We start from the raw sequence: 20,588 nt of genomic DNA, 5'->3' as shown, positions 1-20,588 counted from the left end.
ACCCACGATGGCGAGCTGTGGAAGAAATAGGTTTGGAGTGGAGAGGTGGTGCTTGTGTTTACTGAAAACCTATCGTGTGCTAGGTCCTGTGTTTACTGGATACCTACTATGTGCCAGGCCCTATGCTTGCTTTTGCATCTGTTCTCTTCCAAGGCAGGGATCAGGATCCTGACTGGGGGGCCCTGGTCAGTTTCACCTTTCAGGGTCTTGTTCCTGCAGACTAGAAACATTACACCATTCTCTAATGATTCTGTTTGATATGATGGAAGGGTCTTGGGGTTGGAGAGACCTAGCTCCACCACTGTGGGCAGGTGACCTAACACCTCTGAGTCTCAGTTTCTTTGTCTCTAAATGGGTATGAAGATTGGATCAGATGAAATAACATATTTAAGACATCTCATAAATGGCAGCTAAAAATGATGGTGTTTAATCTCTCCTTCATAACATACAACTTCACCCTCTTAGAGATTTTTATAATGTTTACAGGTTAGGGTGGCAATGCTCCCAGAGCTCCGTGTGCGTACATGTGTTTCTTATAGTTGATTAAAAAAAAAAAAGCAGTCTGAAGGGGAGACAGCTGAGTCTTTTATAGAAATCTTGGTGCTTTAGAAAATCAGACAAACCTCAATGAAATGCCATTGGGCACTCTGTCAGTGAACCAGGCCTCCCCGTGGCCACACCGTGCATGGTGTCCCTCCACATTGGATCTGGGCTGTGATTTGTTTTGAATAATAAGGCGGAAGTGACACTGGCCTAAGCCTCAGGAATTTCTAGAAGTGTCTGCCTTTGTGTTTCAGGGAGGCCATGAGCCAATATCTAAGAAATTTGGTCTCTGTGATGTAGAGATGTTAGCACAGGTTCACATGCTCCATGGCCAAACAAATGGAAACATTGGAGTTTGGAGCAGACAAATGTTTATTTCAGGGCCATGCTATGAAATGGGTGGTTCATGCTGTGGGTGGCTCACACCCAAAAAACCCCAAGCCCCCTGAAGGGGCTCCTTGAGGGGTTCCAGCAAAGTATTTTTAAAGGGCCAGGTGAGGGAGGGGGGTCACAAGGTGTGCGATCAGTTCATGCACAATTCTCTGATTGGCTGATGGTGCGGTAACAGGGTTGTGTCTCGGGGGTTAGCATTATCAGGCCTTAGGTTCTAGGAGGCCTGGGGCCATGTGCTCATGGTCATCAATTAGTTAACATCTTCCATTTGGGGGGCAGGTTCACACTTGTAAAACAACTCAGGAAATGTGCATCAAATACCGATATCTAGGTATTTCAGAGAGGAGCTAAAGCAGAGGATATGGAGAAAGGCCTGTATGCTTGCTTACAGAGACAGTATAGAGAGAGTTCATGGAAAAAGAGAGGCCCTGAGAATCTATGGGAGGAGAGAGTCTCAACCTAGGCCAGCCCTCCAGCCACTCCTCTGTCAACTTAAAAAATATGCACGACCTAAAAGTCGAGAGTTATGTTTTACCGGAGGAAGTTTTTAGGATGTCAAGCAGCGAGGCAGCATCTCAGTTAACCCCGAGAGAACTTCTCCGAGGAGGTGAGGGGGGAGCCAGGATATATAGGAGTTTGGCAACAAAGAGCAGGTAGTCAGACCGTCAAAAGATTATCGTTAATTAAAGAAAACCAGATATCTCAAGGAATTTAATGCTTTTCTATATATGGGAAGATGCTAGAGTCTGGGCTCACTGAAATCATTCCTTTGATACACACCTCAGCTATCTGGGGTCAGTATCCTGTGTTTTCATGGGGCTTCCAAGGTGGCACTAGTTAAGGAACCTGCCGGCCAGTGCAGGAGATGTAAGGGACATGGGTTTGATCCCTAGGTCGGGAAGATCCCCTGGAGGAGGGCATGGCAACCCACTCTGGTATTCTTGCCTAGAGAATCGCATGGACAGAGGAGCCTGGTGGGCTAGAGTCCGTGGGGTCACAAAGAGTTGGAACAAGCTGAGTGACTAGCATACACATACTCTACAGACTGTGGGCCATCTCAGAAGTCAACAGGCCCTGAAATATGGGGTTGTTAGTTTTTATGGACTGAGTAATTTCTTAGGCTAATGACTGAGAGGATTATTCCAACTATTTCAGGGAAGAAGCAGGGATTTCTAGGAATTGGACCACTGCCCACTCTCTGACCTTTTATGGTCAATGTCAGAACTGTCACAGCACTGGAGGGTTCGTCACTTAGATGCTAATGTATTACAACGAGTGTATAATGAGGCTCAAGGTCTACTGAAAGTCATATTCCGCCATCTTGAACCTAGCTAGTTCTAACCAGTTTTTGGCATGTTCTATGGCGATGTCATTCTTTTAAAGGTTGTGCCCTGCCCTCTTCCCTCCTGTTTCAGCTGGATGTAAAAATAATGGGGCTATTACAAAGTCAGGTTTTAGGTCTGCAGTGGGGACCTCAGAAAAGCTGGTCGTTTCATGATCTTTACTTTCTCCATCCCATTTGGTAGAAATAATACAACTCACTTCCCTGCTGACTTACAAGCCCTCGTGACTGTGGAGCCTTCTGGGGAGGTTCCCTTCAGCACCCACTGGAGGGGGTGCCAGAGTATGTGTAGGACCTGTTTGCAAAGGGACTTTTTAGGTCCCCACCAAAGATAGCTTGGGGGGGTGGGGGTGGGGAATTGAGGTTGTCAGGCCCTTTGTGTACCGAGGAGAACGGTTTAAAAGACTAGAAGTGTAGCTTCAGCAGAGGTAACTGGCTGGTAATTAGCAGGTTAATGACTCACGTTAGGGATAATGCAAGGCTGGAGCCAGGGGGCAGGAAATGACTTGAAAGTCTCCCTCTCTCTGCTCCCCACTCCCTAGTGTTTGCTAAGTCACTTCAGTCGTGTCTGACTCTGTGCGACCCCATAAACGGCAGCCCACCAGGCTCCCCCGTACCTGGGATTCTCCAGGCAAGAACACTGGAGTGGGTTGCCATTTCCTTCTCCAATGCATGAAAGTGAAAAGTGAAAGTGAAGTTGCTCGGTCGTGTCCAACTCTTAGCGACCCCATGGACTGCAGCCTACCAGGCTCCTCCGCCCATGGGATTTTCCAGGCAAGAGTACTGACTGGAGTGGGGTGCCACTGCCTTCTGCTTTAACGTCTCCTACCTAGGAAGGGCTGGATCCTATTTGTTTCTTTAGCTCTGGGAGTCAGGGCCAGGCCAGAAGCTGCCGGGTGGTGCCAAAAAAATACTGACTTGTAAAAAATAATGAGCAACTTTGCCCTTCTCTTGAGGATCAAGAAGGGGTGTAAGTGCAAATTGAAGGGGATAGAAGGGCAAGTGATCCCACTCCATGCAGAGGAAGGCTGAGGGCCAGGGGCATCTTTTTTCAAACTTTTAGGATGCCACCTGAGCTTGTGGGTCCATCCAGCCTACTCCACTTAGAATCATAGCATACACAGATTTTTACAGATACTGAAATAGTTAGGAATATGTTTAGTTGTAAGTAACACAACTCCCCTGATAGCTCAGTTGGTAAAGAATCTGCCTGCAATGCAGGAGACCCTGGTTTGATTCCTGGGTTGGGAAGATCTGCTGGAGAAGGGATAGGCTACCCACTCCAGTATTCTTGGGCTTCCCCTGTGGCTCAGCTGGTAAAGAATCCACCTGCAATACGGGAGACCTGGGTTCCATCCTTGGGTTGGGAAGATCCCCTGGAGAAGGAAAACAGCTACTCACTCCAGAATTCCATGGACTGTATAGTCTATGGGGTCTCAAAGAGTCGGACAGGACTGAGCAACTTTTACTTTCAACACAGCTCCTAAAGGTGGTCTAAACAATAAAGACATTCCCTCAATCCACAGAGAACTACTGAGAGGTGACTTCGTGTCTGGCACTGTTCTGGGAGTGGGGGACAGAGCAGAGCAAAGAAACTTCCTGTCCTAGAACAAGAAGGCAAGCCCTGGTGCAGGCAGAGGCTTCCCACAGCCTGGAGTGGTGCCCAGGCCTTCCTACCTTTGTCCTCCACTCACCTTTGGCTTCTGCCTCCTGGTCCTAGGATCACCTGGGATGTCCGGGAATCTCAAGACAGGAAGCACGGGAGAGAGGTGGCACTAGCCTCTCCTGCTCCTTTTATCAGGAAAAAGAAAACTTTCCCAGAATCCCCAGCGGATTCTCGCCATCACTGGGGAGAAGAGGCACGTGGCTGCATCAGCGTTCTCAGGACTAATTAATCTGGTCATTAGTTATCACCTGGGGTTGCCCAGCACAAAGTCAGGGGTCAGTTTGCAGAGGAGAAGAGGGAAGGATTTTGGGGTCAGGTTATCTCGCTCCTTACTGTTCACAGGGTGAGGCCCTGACAAAGAGACAACTATCCTATTGCAAATCTTAAGTAAATAGTAAAGCAATTAAAAATAACACTGGAGGGACTTCCCTGGTGGTCCAGTGGTTAAGACTGCCTTCCAATGCAGGGGGTGTGGGTTCCATCCCTGGTCGGAGAACTAAGGTCCCACATGCTGTGGGGTGCAGCCAAAAAAAAATTTTTTTTTTTTAATGTTAAAAAAAAAAATGACATTTTTTCTTTAATACAACCCAAGATGGGGCAAAAAATCTTTATGGACTGCTCTTACTAAGCTCTTTTCCAAGGGCTCTGTAGGAAATGTGAGGGTGGTGGAGAAAGGATCCAGTCTCAGGGCGCTCTCAGGCTAGCTGGAAATAACACACACACACACACACACACACAGCTGAAACCACCTGGGACCATGAGAGAGTGAAAAGGCTTTGGTAGGGTCTGAACGCACGGTATCGAATAGAGGCACAAGTAAAGGCCGTCATGGTCCAAGGCTCGCTCACTGCCTGCCCTGCCTGCACCCCCTGGGGAACACGTCACAGGTCCTAACAGCCAGGCCCCTCCCCAACCCCAGCCATGGCTGATGGGATCAGACGCGGACCCTGAGCCCAAGGCAGCCAATCCATACCCAGCAGGAAGGACGTGAGCTGGGCCACTCAGGTGCTCTGTCTCGAGAATCTGAAGAGACATAGAGACTACTGCTCAGGGTGAGAGGTCCTGATACTTCGTGGTAAGAGAGATGTGTCAAGAGACCACACAGATCCTCAAGAAGGAAAGGACAAGGATTTCCCTGGTAGTCCAGTGGTTAGGACTCTCTGCTTCCACTGCAGGTTTGATCCCTAGTCAGGGAACTAAGATTTTGCATGCCTTGCTGCACAACCAAAAAAAAACCCACCTTTTTTAAAGAAGAAGGAAAGGGCAGCCTCACTCCTAACTTGACCCATCCTGAACTAGGGTTGGGGTTGCCATTCCATCCTGACCACCAATGTTCCTTTTATGAGTTTGAACAGGTTTTGTGCCTCGGCTTGAATGGTATGGCGTGGGAAGACTTCAAGCTCACCCCTCAGCCTTGTATCCACCTCTCTCCCATTCCGCAGTCCATCCCCCGCCTCTGCCTTAGGCCAAGTCCTCTTCCACCAGCTGCTCCGCCTGCATTTGTTCTCCCTGTCATTTCATTCACTGGTCTTTCTAACATGACCCTGCCAGGCTCTTGCTTTACATCTTTGAGTAGCTCCTCATAGCTCAGCCTCCAGTCCTATCTGACTCCCTCGCTACCTATGCTCCTGACCTGCCATCCAGTCACCCTAAGATTAAACAGTCACACCTCTATGCCTTTGCACATGCCCGGACTTCTGTGCACAAATACACCCTCCACCCGTTTCCCATGCCTCCTCCAAGATCAAGGTGGGGACATCTCTCTCCAATCCTAACTTTGATTCCCCTCTGCTCTGGCCACCGCAGCAGCTCGTGAGGCCCTGTGCTGGCATTTACTTCACTGCATTGGCACCATGCTTGTTTGTCCTTGTCACCTGGCGCTGTGCCTGTGGAGTGAATGAACGAATACGCCTCAGCTGACTTGATCGGGTTCTGTTGGGAGAGTGGAGTGTGAGGAGGGGACTTTTCTTTCTGGGAGATTAGCCTCAGTCCAGCCTAGACTGGGGCGTCAGGTGCTTTCTGAGGCCCTCCTGCCTCATGCCCTGAAAGCCCACCTGTCTGCTTGCTCCTCTGGTGACATGGGGACAGCCTCATTGAAACTGGCCTTCTTGTCCTCAACACTGGACGGAAATCCCCCAGGAGCACGTCTCTGTTTGCCTCCTCTAGAGAAGAGGCACACAGACAGAACTAAAGAGCCAAGTGCAGCGAAGCACTCAGATTTGATAAACAGGCAGGAGATTTCAGGAGCAATCAGGGGAGAAAAGAAGATACATTATCCCCGGAATTCACAATGCAGAGGTGACGAGCTGGAGGGGCTGTGATTCCATCTTCCCATCTTCCCAGGCCTCCTGCAGCCCAGGAAGATTTGCTGCTTTGGGAAATGATGCAGTGATGTCCACATGGCCGTTCAAGGCTTCCCTGGTGACATGGAGAGTGGCGGGCAGTGTTTGTGGACTCCTGGGAGCCTGGTAGTCCTCCCTAGGAAAGAAGGTTGTTTATTAGGCTCCCAAATGTATCTAATGATAATGGACCTGAACACAAAGGGCTGCAGACCCCTCCTGATGGAAAAGGCCAACTTGGAAGAGGGTCCTCACCAGAACCAGACCATGCTGGGACCCTGATCTCCGACTCCAGCCTCCTGAACTGTGAGAAATAAATTCTGTAGTTTATAAGACCTCCAGGTTATGGTATTGTGCTATAGCAGTCCAAACAGACTAAGACAGAAATAACCAGCATTTATTAAACTTACTACCTGCCAAGCACTGTCTTAAGCACCTTATACACATTAAGTTACTTAATCATTTTACCATTTCCCTATCTGACAGGTACCATTATTATTGTTGTCTCCATTTTACAGATGAGGAAACTGAGATGAGATCTTGAAATCTTTTGTCTACTTTGTTCAACTCCAGCGCCTAGAATCTAGGAATGCAACAAACTCATCCAGTAAGCAGCAGCAAAATGTCCTCTAACGCAGAGCCTGGGGCCAACAATGACCCAGATGATGGCACAGTGGGACCATGGGGATGCACGGAGGCTTAGATGCCGTCCAGAAGTTCTGCCTCTCCCTCCTGTCCTCTTTCCTTCCATACATATTTTTCAGGGGTTTCCTATTTGTAGAACGCGTTCACAGAGAGGAATCAGATTTCCCTTCTGCCCCAAGTGGGTTATAATTACAACATAATAAGTAGTGATAACCTATGCAGAAAAATTACGGTAAAGTAATTTTTTAAAAACCCAAAGAGAAGCAAACAACGTGCTGAAACAAATTTGCCATCCTTCATCCGTTCACTCATCCAAGGAGCGTGCATTGAGCTAAGCCCTGGGATGCAGGAATGAGTGTGAACTAGGCCCCCTTCTGGTGGGACAAGGCTGCCTCCCTCAGAGTAGCAAAGGCTTGGGGAGAGCAGCTGAGCAGAAGAGGCTCCAGACTTGAGGCCTGCCTCCCGCATCCCTCTTCCCGCTGCTCCAAAGGGTGCTTTCCCCAGAGCTGGCCCAGTCCAGTCCAGAGGGCAGGCTCCAGGGCTCCGGCCTGTTGAGGAAAGCAGGTCAGTAAGCCTTGCCCCAGGCCTTGGGGCTGCCGGTCCCCTTTCAGTGTCCCTCCAGCCTCCCTCCCTCCTTCTGCGGTGCCTGGCAGCGAGCCCCAGCTTCCCCAGGCTGGCTGCTCACTCACGAACGGGGCCCAGAGCCGTCCACAGACCGCGCGGCCACCTCCCCCAGCCCCAGCCCCAGAGCTCTGCGCCGTGATGGATGGCGCTGCTCTGCTCCTGGTCCCAGAGAGCTCCTTTGAATAATAACTTGGCAAAATTACTCTTTTCTTTTTTTGCTTTCTCTATTTCTGATTCATTGGCTCTTTCTAAGTCATTCATCTCTTTTGAGTTAGAGGAAGAAAGAAGAATGAGGAAGAGGAGGAGGAAGTATCACAGGGTTACAAGGGACCCTGAGTCCCACCTCCTTATTCTACAGGGGGAGCTGGAGGCGGAGCGTGGATTCCTATAGGAATCCTGACCTCCACTCATAGAAGAGAAGCAACTGTGGGAGGGATGGGAGATGGGGGAGGCAGGGATCTTTCTAGGGACCCTTCAGTTGCACCTTGAAGGCAGCTGCCTACTGTATCCACATGCAAGGCTGGTCCTGTCTGCCGGTAGAGATGTTGGAGTTTCTTTATCCTTGAAGGGGTAGAGCAGAGCAGGGAAAGGGAGTAGAGACAGACGGGGCTTCAAGTGAGTTGTGGCAGTTCACCAACACCAACACATGATCACCTACTATGTGCTAGGCATGGAGGAGACAAAGATGCATAGACACTGTTCCTACCCTCAAGGGTTCACAGACAGGTACAGGTAAAGCTGATGCCTGTGGCAGGTGCTGTAGGGGAAGTAGGTCCGATGAGATCACACAGAGGAGGTTGTTCTACGCCGGGAGGGACCAGCAGCGAGGTCTTCACAGATGAGCTGATAAAATGTTCTGAGATCTCAATCTGAAGGTGGGGAAGCATGCTCCAAATGTCAGGCACCGCAGAAGCAAAGGCGTGAAGGTGTGAAATGGCACAGTGTTCCGGGCAATGCTGAGTTCTACAGCATTTTTAGAGTATGAAGGTGAAATGGATGTTAGCCAGACACAGGAAGAAGGGCCAATGATGATACTGCCTGCAGAACTGAATCAAGTGCTCGCACAGGAAGGCCTGTGTGCCAGTCTTGGGAGTCTGATGACTGTGACAGGACAGTTATCCAGCAGGAAGGGGTCTAATCAGATCTGCAACAGTGTGGAGGACGGATCAGACGGGAGAGGCTGGAGAAAGGAGGACCAACCAGGAGACAGATGTGATAGTCCAGGCAACAGTCTATGGAAGGACTGAACCAAGGCAGGACCGGCACAGAAGGGAATGGATGTGAGAAACACGTTGGCAGGCTTGGTGGCTGGCTGAGGGATGAAGATGAGAAGACAGAGGAGTCAAGGGTACCTTGCTGATGCCACCAGCTGAAACAGGGATCACAGCGCAGAAACCTTCACAAACCACTGCCAAGCACCTGCTAGATGGCAGTGCTATTCCAGACATAGAGACAGAGACGGATAATTCATTTCCCGTGGATGTACTTCTCTGTTCTTTAAAGACAAGCTTAATCTGTATACACATATGTCCAAACAAGTTTGGGAGAACCTTAGAAATTTTTTCTTTTACCAAAAAAAAATAATACACCCATTCCCTCCCTCACTTCCTCCTGCAGCAACCCCCACCCCCCCAACACACTGAAACCCACTCCCTGATTTATTTTGTTTTCTCCAGGAGGCAACAGTCATGCAAGTGGGGTGATGCCCGGTGGAGTAGGATTAGGGCAGCTAATTTGGGGCCACTGTCACAGAACTAATGTTGGGAGGTGGGAAGCTTCCTTGAGAGTGGTCTTTCTCCAGCCATCTCTGCCTTTCTGCTGGAGTCTTCTTCCCCCCTGGGATGGATTTCCCTGTAAAATAAATGTCTTGTCTGAATTAATCTTATTTTTAAAAGGAGAGAGTCATCGTGTTGTAAAGACAGATCATAAAAAGATGCATCAATCTGTCAGGAAGGCTGGTTAATGTGAGTATTTGTTTAGCAGAGTCAGTGCCCCAGAGGCAGTCTTTCTGGACCAGCCCTGGGCCTGGAAGCGCCTTTAATTTGAATACTTAGAGCACATTTGGCTGGCAGCTTTGCATTCTGAATCTGGGCACTGGCGCAGCCTTGCTCTGTAGAAGAGGTGGAAGGGGCCCATTCCCAGGGCCAGCAGTGCCCCAAACACTCCCATTGGAGAACTAATCAATAGGAGGGGTCTTTAGAAGACACCTCAGATGCTCTCTCCATTCTGCGTTATTCTTTTCGGGCTTCTTTTATTCCTATCAGGCTTCCCTGCTGCCTCAGCTGGTAAAGAATCTGCCTGCAATGCAGGAGACCTGGGTTTGATCCCTGGGTTGGGAAGATCCCCTGGAGAAGGGAAAAGCTACCCACTCCAGTATTCTGGCCTGGAGAATGCCATGGATTATTATATAGTCCATGGGGTTGCAAAGAGTCAGACACAATTAAGTGACTTTCACTTCAGACACTCTCTCCATTCTGCTTTATTCTTTTAAAAAGGACGCAGATAAAAACCGAGTAATATATGAAGTGCGTGGTATAAAAATTCTATGCCGTGCAACATTACATGGGTGATACAGAAATACAGGAAATAGAACAGAGAGGACGGCTCAAAGTGCTCCTTGACCTCCTTGCAGTTGACCACTGGGCGCTGTTAGGGTGCACCCTTCTTACCCTCTTCCAGCACGTTTCCATTTACCTGCATGATACACAGACACTGCTTGTTTTTTGTTAGATGGAAGGGAAACACATCAAAACATGGCATTTGAATTTTTAATTAACCTTCTATTTTGGATTTTTTTTAATACAGCTATAAAACTAATACATGTTTGTCATAAAAATGTCAAAATTGATAGAGGGGTAGAAAATAAAATGGTTAAAAAAAAAAAAAACAAAAACCAACACCGTCCTTCCCACTCACTCAGAGCAGATAAAACACATCTCTGTGTAACTTTTTGTAAAGACCATGCATGTACAAGCGTTTAAATGCGCACATCGTTCATCTGTTCATTGAGGGAGGGAGGGCTCCGAGAGGTCGCAGGGCAGATTAAGGTCACAGAGCAAATGCAGAGGCCGCCTCCTGGATTTCAGAGGGCAAAAGCCTTTCCACACCGCACGGCTCCCAGGAGTTTGCACGCAGCCGGTCTCAACTGGAGTGTCTAATCTCTCCAAGCTTCAGTACTTTAGCCACCTGATGCAAAGAGCTGGCTCAATGGAAAAGACCCTGATGCTGGGAAAGATCGAAAGCAGAAGGAGAAGGGGAGGACAGAGGACGAGACGGTTGGATGGCATCACCGACTCAGTGGATATGAATTTGAGCCAGCTCGGGGAGATGCTGAAGGTCAGGGAAGCCTGATGTGCGGCAGTCCGTGGGGTCGCAGAGTTGGACACGATTGAGCGACTTAACAACCACCACCTCCACCTTGTCTGCAAGGCGGCGACACTCCTGAGCACCGCCGGCTCTCAGTGTATTAACAGACGGCACGTGCTGGGGCTGTCAGAGGGTTTGTGGCTCTGATGCTGCTGTCCCCTCCAGAGCTGGCGTCACAGCAGAGCAGCGTCGTGGAGCCTGACAAAGCGATTCGTTCAGTGGGCCTGTGTTCTCGCTTTTGTTCCCCAGATTACCGTGACAGTTACAAGCGGAGGACGCTTCCCGAGGAGGATTCTGTTTAAGAAGCCCCTCCCCTGGGGGGGAGCTATAACCGCGGGAGGCCCTTCCCGTCTACAGGAGGCCCTGGGGCCACAGGCCTGACCGCTGGAAGCTCCCATCTTGATGGAGTGGGCGGTACACACCCTAATAACCCGCCCTGATCTTGCGCTCACCTGCAGTCCCTTTCTGTTCACCTAGAGGACTGCCAACACCTGGGTGGAAGGAGAAAAGTCAGCCAGTCGCGGGATGTGCTTGTTTCTGGTTAATGGCAGGTTAGCCCCCATCTGAGCATCTAGGAAACATCCAGATGGACGGCCCGGCTAATCTGTACGCCCACATATTGGATCCTGTCACCCATGATGATGTGAGGTGGCAGAGCCTGGGCCGATGAACTCCCCCCACCCTCCAGCCCACCGCCCCAGACCTGCTCTGACCTTGCAGCTAGAAAAGAGGGAAGCCCAGAACTTGTACACTGGGTGCAGGGTTGGGAGGGGCGGGGGTGGGTGGGTGGGTGGGTGTGTGTGGGTGGGTGGGTGGGTGGGTGTGGGTGTGTGTGGGTGTGTGTGTAGCAAAGGGTGGGGAGGTGGAGGGCTGTTGTGTGTGTGTGGGGGGGGTGTGGTGTGGTGTGGGTGTGTAGCAGAGGGTGGGGAGGTGGAGGGCTGTGTGTGCATTTGTGTATTGGGGGAAGAGGCTGGCAGCTAGAGAAACTGATTTTTTTTCTTTGCCGTGCCTCACGACATGAGGAAGTTCCCGACCAGGGATGGAACCCGTGCACCCTGTGAAGGTGCTTAAGACTCTGAAGCAGAGTCTTAACCACTGGACCACCACGAAGTCCCAAGAAACTCTAATCTTGAAAATGAAGTTTCTTGACTTCATGGTTCTGCCTGAGTCTCAGCGTGGAGCTGTTGCCTCCAGCAGAGAGCTTTGGGGTGGGGCTTTCTTCCCTGGCTCTTTCAGATTCACTACCATTCAGAAACCAGTCTCCCTCCCAGCAAAACAAACCCTCTTGAGATCGCTGGTTCCGCAGTGCCCTCCAGTGGGTAACTAGAATATGTCTGGAGAGAAAGCCTTGGACACACACGGTCACAAGTCACTCCCGTGGATCCTTCAAGGATTTTAGAATCTAGGTGCAAGATTCTCCATATGCTCCAAATGCCCTTTGGAAGATAAAATTCTATATGAAGAGTTGGCTGTTTGTATACAGTGGCAGATCAGTGGAAATCTGTAATGAGAGAGCAAGGGACTGCGGACTGGGGGACCAGTGTTTCAGGGTAGTATGAATAGTTGTATTGGGCAAGCTGTGAGATAATGGTGACTGTATGTGAGTGTGAGTGTGTGTGTGTGTGTGTGTGAAGTCCTATTAGCACACACTAGAATGCTCTGCCAACTCTTGCCACATGACTGCTATATTCTCTTTACCAGCCCCCCATCAGGACACCCTCCTAGCTTACATCTACACTTCACTGAGCGACAGTTGCTTTTTTCCCCAAGCTTTCCCAAGTCTGACGACAAGGCGAAAACACAGACTCAACAGGAGGAAATGGGCTCCAAGAGCGTGACCCCAGGCTGTTAAGTTAACTGTTCTTGGTCTAAGTTCCTCCGTGGGAGTTAGATGTCTATCCCAGGCTTGTTGGAAATTAAACACAATCGTGCACAGAGGCTCCAACACAGGCCTCTCAGATATGCTGACGCCCACCCCCAGGAGAGGTCCTGTGAACCCAGTGCCCCTCCTTCCTGCCCTCCGTGCGGCTCGTGTGGCTGCCCCCTCTGCCTCCGGGCTGGCAGCTGGGCCCCACTCCCCCTCTTGCACTCTTCCTCCTGCTCCTCCTGCATCTGGAATGCGACGTCCTGTGTCCCATCTTTTCTCTGTCCCAGTCCTCATGCTGTGGTCTGCCCTCTGCCCCAAGCTACACTTCAACATCCTTATCCACCAATCCTGTGTTCTTGCTGCTGCTTTTTTTTTTTTTTTTTTAATATTTGGTTGTGCTGGGTTTTAGTGGTGGCATGTGGGATCTTTAGTAGTGGCATGTGGGATATCTTAGTTGCAGAATGGGAACTTTTCATGTGGCATGCGGGATTTCGTTCCCTGGCCAGGGATCAAACCTGGACCCCCGGCACTGGGAGTACAGAGTCTTAGCCACTGGGCCACCAGGGAAGTCCCCTTTTGCTGCTGCTATTTGAAAAGAACTTCTCTCACCGATGTCATTTCAGTGTCACCCACAAGATGACTCCAAGTGTCCTCGGAACTCCCCTCACCTGCTGTGTCCCAGGTTCCTCTCTGATGCCCAGCCCTTTATAAGAGGTGTCACCATCATGGTTGTCACCTTTACCCGTTCTGTGCCCAGCACTTCTAACCCACAGAAAAGAAAGGTATATCCTACAATCCCATTGGAAAGTGCCTGATTCCAACCCCCTGAAAGCCGCTTTGGGGAGGAGAGTTTAGACTGTCACAGAAGAGATGGGACCCAGCAAGACCAGCTGCAAGGTGGAGGACAGGCAGCAGCTGTGAAGTCCCCAGAGGCTCGCAGTGTGGGGCAGAGAGAAAACACACAGCTCAGATCTGAGGGGTGAGGCCAGCCCTTCTGCCCCTGCCTACCACCCAGGACATCTCCTCCCCAGAGTCTCCCAGGGGAGCTTCTGTATTTGCTGTCCTTGCCATCGACTCCTGTCTGGACAGTGACAGATGCAAAAAGAGGCTCCAACACAGACATAAAGGGAGCTATGAAGTAGAGAATGGGCTTCCCTGATAGCTCAGTTGGTAAAGAATCTGCCTGCAATGCAGGAGACTCTGGTTCGATTTCTGGGTGGGGAAGATCCCCTTGAGAAGGAACAGGCTGCCCACTCCAGTATTCTTGGGCTTCCCTTGTGGCTCAGCTGGTAAAGAATCCGCCTGCAATGTGGTAGACTCGGGTTCCATCCCTGGGTTGGGAAGATCCCTTGGAGAAGGGAAAGGCTACCCACTCCAGTATTCTGGCCTGGAGAATTCCATGGACTGCATAGTCTATGGGGTCACAAAGAGTTGGACACGACTGAGCGACTTTCACTTTCATGAAGTAGAGAGAAGATGCAGAGACTCAGATGCTGGAGCAATAAAGAGCCACCCAGGGACAGAGGATGAACATCCTGAGTACTACTGGTGACGTCTCATTTCACCCCCAGCAACTGTGATCAGGGAGGCGGGGCATCAGGCCCATCCTTCAGATGAAGAAACAAGCTTGAGGAGGTTTCCAGGGCCACACCACTGGGGCACAGTGGAACTGAGCTACAAGTCACAACCTGCCAGATTCCCAGGCACAGACTTCTCTGTGACCCCCATGGAGAGACACACACGGAGACTCTGTCTCCATCCCACTCCTCTAATGACACAGTGTGTGGAGAGAAGGGAAAAGCATCATGCCAAGCAAGGAAGGGACACACACAGGGGAGAGACACAAGGAGACAGGCAGAGAGAAGAAAAGGGACACAGATATAAAGAGAGATGGGAAGACAAGGGAAAATTAGCTGCTCATCTCTCCCTATGGACATGGATTCTGGATAAAACACACATTCCAGGTCTCAACCCCAGATCTGCAGAATCAGAATTTCTGGGCATGGGTCCCAGGAATCTACCTTTAAAGAAAGTTCCTCTGAGTAGCAAGGTGTGCTTTGAAATACATCAGCAAAACAGGATAGCCTGATGGATGAACAGAGGGAGGGGGAGATGGAAAATATGCAGTTAGCCAAACACAGCAAAATGTTAACTGAGGAATCTAGAAAGTGGGTAACACTGTTCCCTGGATAAGTCTTTAAATTTTCTGTATGCTTGAAAATTTTCATAATAACATGCTGTGTGTGTGTAAGTTCCATAATGACCCTGATGATCAGGTGGATCTGGGACCACTGTAGGAGGAGGGAAGGTGTCCTCAGAGGACTTCTGGAGGAGGGGTTGCCCTGGGAAGGCCCCCTGTGCCCCTCAACCATGTCACCTCCACCCCTCTACCCCCCGGCCAAGTCTGCCCAGCCTCACAGCAATTCCCAAACTCATAGTAGCACCCCACAAGGCCCCGCCCTCTCCCTGGTTCTCAAGGAAGTCCATCTGCCTCCTAGGGCCTCCGGTTCTGCACGTGAAGCTGGATTCACTGGATCCTCTGAGGCTGGTCCCTGCAAGGCTCTAGCAGCAGTCTGATCAGGCTGGCGGGCAGTGGGTTTGGGCAGAGCTGGGAGAGGCAGGGCTAGAAGTTCTCTTGGAAAAACTTGAAGCTGAACTGCTCACAGTGGCCCTTGAGGATCTTGGCCAGAGCCGGGGAGCCACAGAAGAAGACCTGCACCTTGCCTTTCTTCTCAGCGGCCACCTTCTGGAACACCTAGAGTCCACAGAATTAGGGAAGAGCACAGGGAGAAGAGGGGGACTTCGGACCCGCCCAGTGGCTCACCTAGTGGGGCTGAGGGCATAATGGGCCAGGGTGGCTGTCCTCCCCATGAGGAGCTCCAGGGCACAGCTGCTTGGCTTTGGCCATTAGTTTAGAGGCTATTTGCTCAATGTATAACCTGACCCAGACCCCAGGGAGAGCTGGACCAGAAGCAGATAAGACCCAGGCCCTCCACTCAAGGAGCTGCATCCATGGGGGAGACGTACTAACCAGCTGCAGTGCTGGGGGGTGATGACAGAGCCCAGCAGGCACACTGAGCTCCAACGTCCCAACTTCACGCCAGCTCACAGGCCTGCATCAACATGCCTCTGTCCTGAAGTCCCCCAGGGAGGACCATTTTCCACCCCAAGTTCTGCTTAAGAATTGCCTTGCCTAAAGTTTTCTTGGTGTTCAAGGCCTGCTGGCATCCCCTTCCTCACCAGCTCTTACCATCTAAACATGGATCACCTATAGCAGTTTGAAAAGCAATACCTTCTGGTCATTTCAGGCAAACACTACACCCCAAATGGTAAGTGCTCAGGGAGGAAAAATAATAATAATAAAACCAATCTGAGGAATAAAATAGAACGACTGGGATAAGGCCTGATATGTCCCCAGAACTCTGTCCACTGGGGCCTTTGGAGTCTGGTCTGCAGGGTGTTTTGCAGGCTGGGAGGGGCCTTGGAAGTCCTATGGACTAACTTCCTCTGTGATCAGATGGGGAAACAGAGGCTAGTGGTGGAACAAAGTGAGGCAGTGATGGAGCCAGAACGTAGGTACCCTGCCTCCCATTCCAGCCCTGAGACCCTAGCTGGACTCTGGCTGCTTGGCCCAAATCTCCCTAGCCAGTGCCTCAGGCTCTCAGCCCCACTAGTCCCCGCAGGCTTCAGGACTCCAGGCAGCCTTTACCTTGTTCCAATCAGGCCGCCCAGGCTGGGTGCGTGTCTGGAGGCCCGTGATGGAGTCCTTCTTCTCCTTCTTGGCCAGGAGGTCGAGGGCCATCTGCAGACCAATGGCCTTTATGTCGTTCTTGCTCAGTGCAGAGGTCATGTACATGTGCAGCTCCAGAAAACGGCCTACGTGGTGGGAGGAGAGGGCAGGGCTGAGGGGCCAGCACCTGTGATGGGGACAAGGCAGGATGCCAGCCACTCTGCTCAGGGCTTGGAGGGGGACTCATACAAACACTATCAGCTAACATGTTTACCCATTATCTCCATCTGACCAACACCATAGAAGGGAAAGCCACCTTGGGCTGCTTGAGCTGGGCAGGCCCTATGCACGGCATACACGAGTTACCTTATAGCCACTGTCCAATGTAAGCCTTATAGCCACCCCAGGAGTTAGACCTCATATTTGAGTGTGTACGTGCATACTAAGTCACTTTAGTCGTGTCCAACTCTTTACAACCCTATGGACTGTAGCCTGTCAGGCTCCTCTGTCCATGGGATTCTCCAGGCAAGCATACTGGAGTGGGTTGCCATTCCCTTCTCCAGGCGATCTTCCCAACCCAGGGATTGAACCTGCATCTCCTGCATTGCAGGCAGATTCTTTACCATCTGAACCACCAGGGAGTAGATCAGAGGGCAAATGCTATTGATATACAGGGAAGGCTGGAGCAGACAGAGCTGCTTCCTGGGCTGGTGGGGATTGGGTGAGGTCTTGGCAGACGGGTGAGACTCAGAGGGGAGGTGAAAGGAAGGTACACTCAGAACGGAGCAGCAGGAGCCAAGGGCAGGAGACTGGTGTTTGTGGGTCACGATGTGACTGTCAGGCTGGAACAGAGCATCCTTGAGTGGGGGTGACAGGGGATAGGACTGAATACACACTGAGGCCAGAATGTGAAGGATCTGGAATGCCCTGCTAGGGAAGGAGGGCAGGGAGAGGGTACTGGAGCAGGGCATGATTAGATGAAAAAAGCATTTTGGGGAGGGGATTCAGAGGACTGAAGGGACAGGGCAGAGCCTGGCATCAGGGAGACCCATTAGGCGTGAGTGTCCACAGCTCTATGTCTGCAATGGGACAGCTTTGTGAGATGTTGATCCCGCCAGCTTTAGGGATTGGTGCATCCAGGGGGCATCTCCTTACTCAAGCAGTTTGCTCTGTGATCCCAGATGTGGCAAACAAATGTAATCACTTTCCCTGTGTGCCAGGATGGGGAGAAGACTGCTGAGCGCCGCCCCACACCCCTGCCTTTCCCTCAAGGATTCAGGCCATCCCAGCTTGTTCTCTAGTGTTTTATTAGCCCACTTTTCCTTTGGCTTGAAATCTCAGCCACTGTTAAAATGCAAATGGCCCTATAAACATATGGACAACAAGGGAGGAAGGAGGATGGGATGAACTGGGAGATTGGGATTGACATATATATGTGTACTTGTGATAAGCTGCTTCAGTCGTATCTGACTCAGCGCAACCCCCATGGACTGTAGCCCATGAGGTTCCTCTGTCCATGGGATTCTTCAGGTGAGAATACTGGAGTGGGTGACCATTCCCTTCTCCAGGGAATCTTCCTGACCCAGAGATTGAACTGTGTCTCTTATGTCTCCTGCGTTGGCAGGTAGGTTCTTTACCACTAGGGCCTCCTGGGAAGCTCTCTGACATATATCCACTACTACATATAAAATAGATAACTGATGAGAACCTACTGTGCAGCTCAGGGAGCTCTACTCAGTGCTCTGTGGTGACCTAAATGGGAAAGAAATCCAAAAATGATGGGAAATATGTACACATATAGCTGACTTACTTTGCTGTACAGTAGAAACTAACAATATTGTAAAGCAACTATACTCCAATAAAAAAATTTTTTTAATGCAAATGACCCTAAGAGGGACACCACATTTTATTTCACACATCACTGAGCTTGAGCAGAGCTGGCGGCACAGGAGGGAAAGAGATGCACCATAAGGGATGCCCACCCAAAAGAACCCTGGCCCTTCTTCTCTCTCCTGCAGTCACTACCCGCCTCATGGGGGTGAAAAGGAGATGAGGAGACACCAGGGTGGGAGAGGGAGATGGAGGTGCTGTGGAGGTCTTCACTCTCTCCAAGACACTTGTGTTCAAGACAGTCCTCCCATTTCTGGGATGCTCCCTTAAGGAAATCATCCAAAGAAAGGGAAAAAAAATCTATGAGCACATGCATATTAATTGCAGCTTTACTTGTGATAATAAAGAATTATGAATAAGCAAAATGTCCCGTAGTAGGGGCGTGGTTGAAAATTTATGGCAAATCATTAACTGTACTATTCATTAGATAAGTCATTAAATACTACTAGTACTGATACTATTACTACTATTAAATTTATGGGACAATTACTACTACTATTATTACTTCTAAAATTAAATTTATTGAGCAGTTACTACTACTGCTACTACTACTCTTAGTACTATTTCTGCTACCGCTAACTTTACTGAGCAGGTATTAAGTTCCAGATCCTGTTCTAGGTGCTATACAGATGCTCTCTCATCCAATCCTCATGACAATCCTATGAGGTAGGTACTTAGTATCCATATTTTTCAGATCAGGAAGTGGAGGCAAAACAGGGTGCTCAAGGTTCTAGAGTGATTTTGGGTTAGAGTAGAAGATTCAAGTCAAACAAAATGACTGGAGCTTAAGCTATAGACATTAAAAATTATGAGCTACAGATTCTTTAACTCAAGCCTTGGTATATATTAAAGTTGAAATCAGAGGCCATGTGTTTCAGCTGCAATTAATGAGAAACCTTGGAAGAAATTCGAGGTAGCAAAGCTGTTGACTCAAGTGACTTTGCGAATGCAAAGCAGTGGGTTCACTGTTACCCTTTGCTTACATAGATTAGGAAGAAGCAAATAGTAAATATTTGTATACCAGCAACCAGAAAATTTATATTAAATCTAAACTTCCCCTGAGGCTATCATCATAAAAGCAAGTTTCTTATGAATTAAAATACTTAGGCATTTGGAACAAAGTCAGTGCTATATAAATATTTGCTTTAATTATTATTTACAAGAAAGGGCAAGAAGCTTTACTGCAACATCTAGGGTTTAATTGTCATCTTCCAAAGACTGTTGACTTGTGCTTTAAGGCTTTGGATGTTTGTTATAGTAAACTACATGTGTTGCAATGTTTTTATAGAATACTCTGATTACTTGAGTTTATAAACTATGTTTATCATAGGAATTTGAATTTACTCATGGCAACCCTGTGATAATTAAACAGCCAAATAATATCTAGTTCCAGTGAACTCAACAGTATAAAAAAAAAAAACCTCACCAATTCTCTTGAGGTTAGAAACATATCTAAAAATGTGCCTTCTTCTATAAGATTTTCCACAAGTAAAGCATAACAAAACAAAATAATGACTAACAGATTAAGTACAGTACAAAACCTCAGTATTCCACAAAAACGTCCCAAGAGGACTATTATGTATCCCAGAGAAACATGTTATCATACAGTGCTCAGTGAAAATGTACACTTGCTGGGTGGGGAGGGGAGACTGCGGGGGCTGGAGGAGGACTGTAAACATTCCAATTTAACAAACATATAAAAGAAAGGACCATCCACAGAAGAATTTGTACATGCCAAGCTATATAATCTTTATCCTAGACCACTTTCTGAATTTTTGATTGCCACGTCATCAGGAAAAATATTGAGCACGCACCACAAATAAATATATATGTTCATCTCTACTTACAGATTACATCTATTAAAAATCAATATTGGAGGGAGTTCCCTGGTGGTCCAGTGGTTAAAAACCTGCCTTCTAGTACAGAGGATGTGGTTTTGATCCCTGGTCAGGGAACTAAGATCCTACATTCTGTGGGGCGACTAAGCCCGCACTCGTGTTTACTGAGCCCGTGCACTCTAGAGCCCGGGCTCTACAACAAGCAAAGCCTGCCTACCATAACTAGAGAAAAGACCCCACACACATCTAAGACCCAGTGCAGTCAAATACTAATAAAATAAAATATTTTTTTAAAAACCATATTTGAGTAAAAAGAATCATAACACTCTCTCTTCTTGAACAACC

The 20,588-nt window shown here is 49.2% G+C and overlaps 1 protein-coding gene across 3 annotated transcripts in view; it reads right to left on the bottom strand.

Moving 5' to 3' along the window:
• Positions 1-11,744: 11,744 nt before the first annotated feature.
• The window catches only part of NOX5 (NADPH oxidase 5), a 45,650-nt gene continuing 36,806 nt past the window's right edge, over positions 11,745-20,588 (bottom strand). For 2 of the 3 annotated variants that reach the window (XM_024997607.2, XM_024997605.2), the window contains 2 exons: positions 16,495-16,661; positions 11,745-15,540 (listed from right to left, as the gene is read on the bottom strand). In XM_024997607.2, coding sequence (XP_024853375.1) covers positions 15,409-15,540; positions 16,495-16,661 — 299 coding nt within the window. In that variant the 3' untranslated portion in view covers positions 11,745-15,408. Of the gene's footprint in view, positions 15,541-16,494; positions 16,666-20,588 lie in introns of all 3 variants that reach the window. The other variant, NM_001101137.1, reaches the window with a different exon arrangement.

The sequence above is a fragment of the Bos taurus genome, chromosome 10 (assembly GCF_002263795.3).
Source record: "Bos taurus isolate L1 Dominette 01449 registration number 42190680 breed Hereford chromosome 10, ARS-UCD2.0, whole genome shotgun sequence".
NCBI classification, from domain to species: Eukaryota; Metazoa; Chordata; class Mammalia; order Artiodactyla; family Bovidae; genus Bos; species Bos taurus.
The sequence above is the reverse complement of the archived record's forward strand: the minus strand, read 5'-3'. Positions and strand labels throughout refer to the sequence as shown.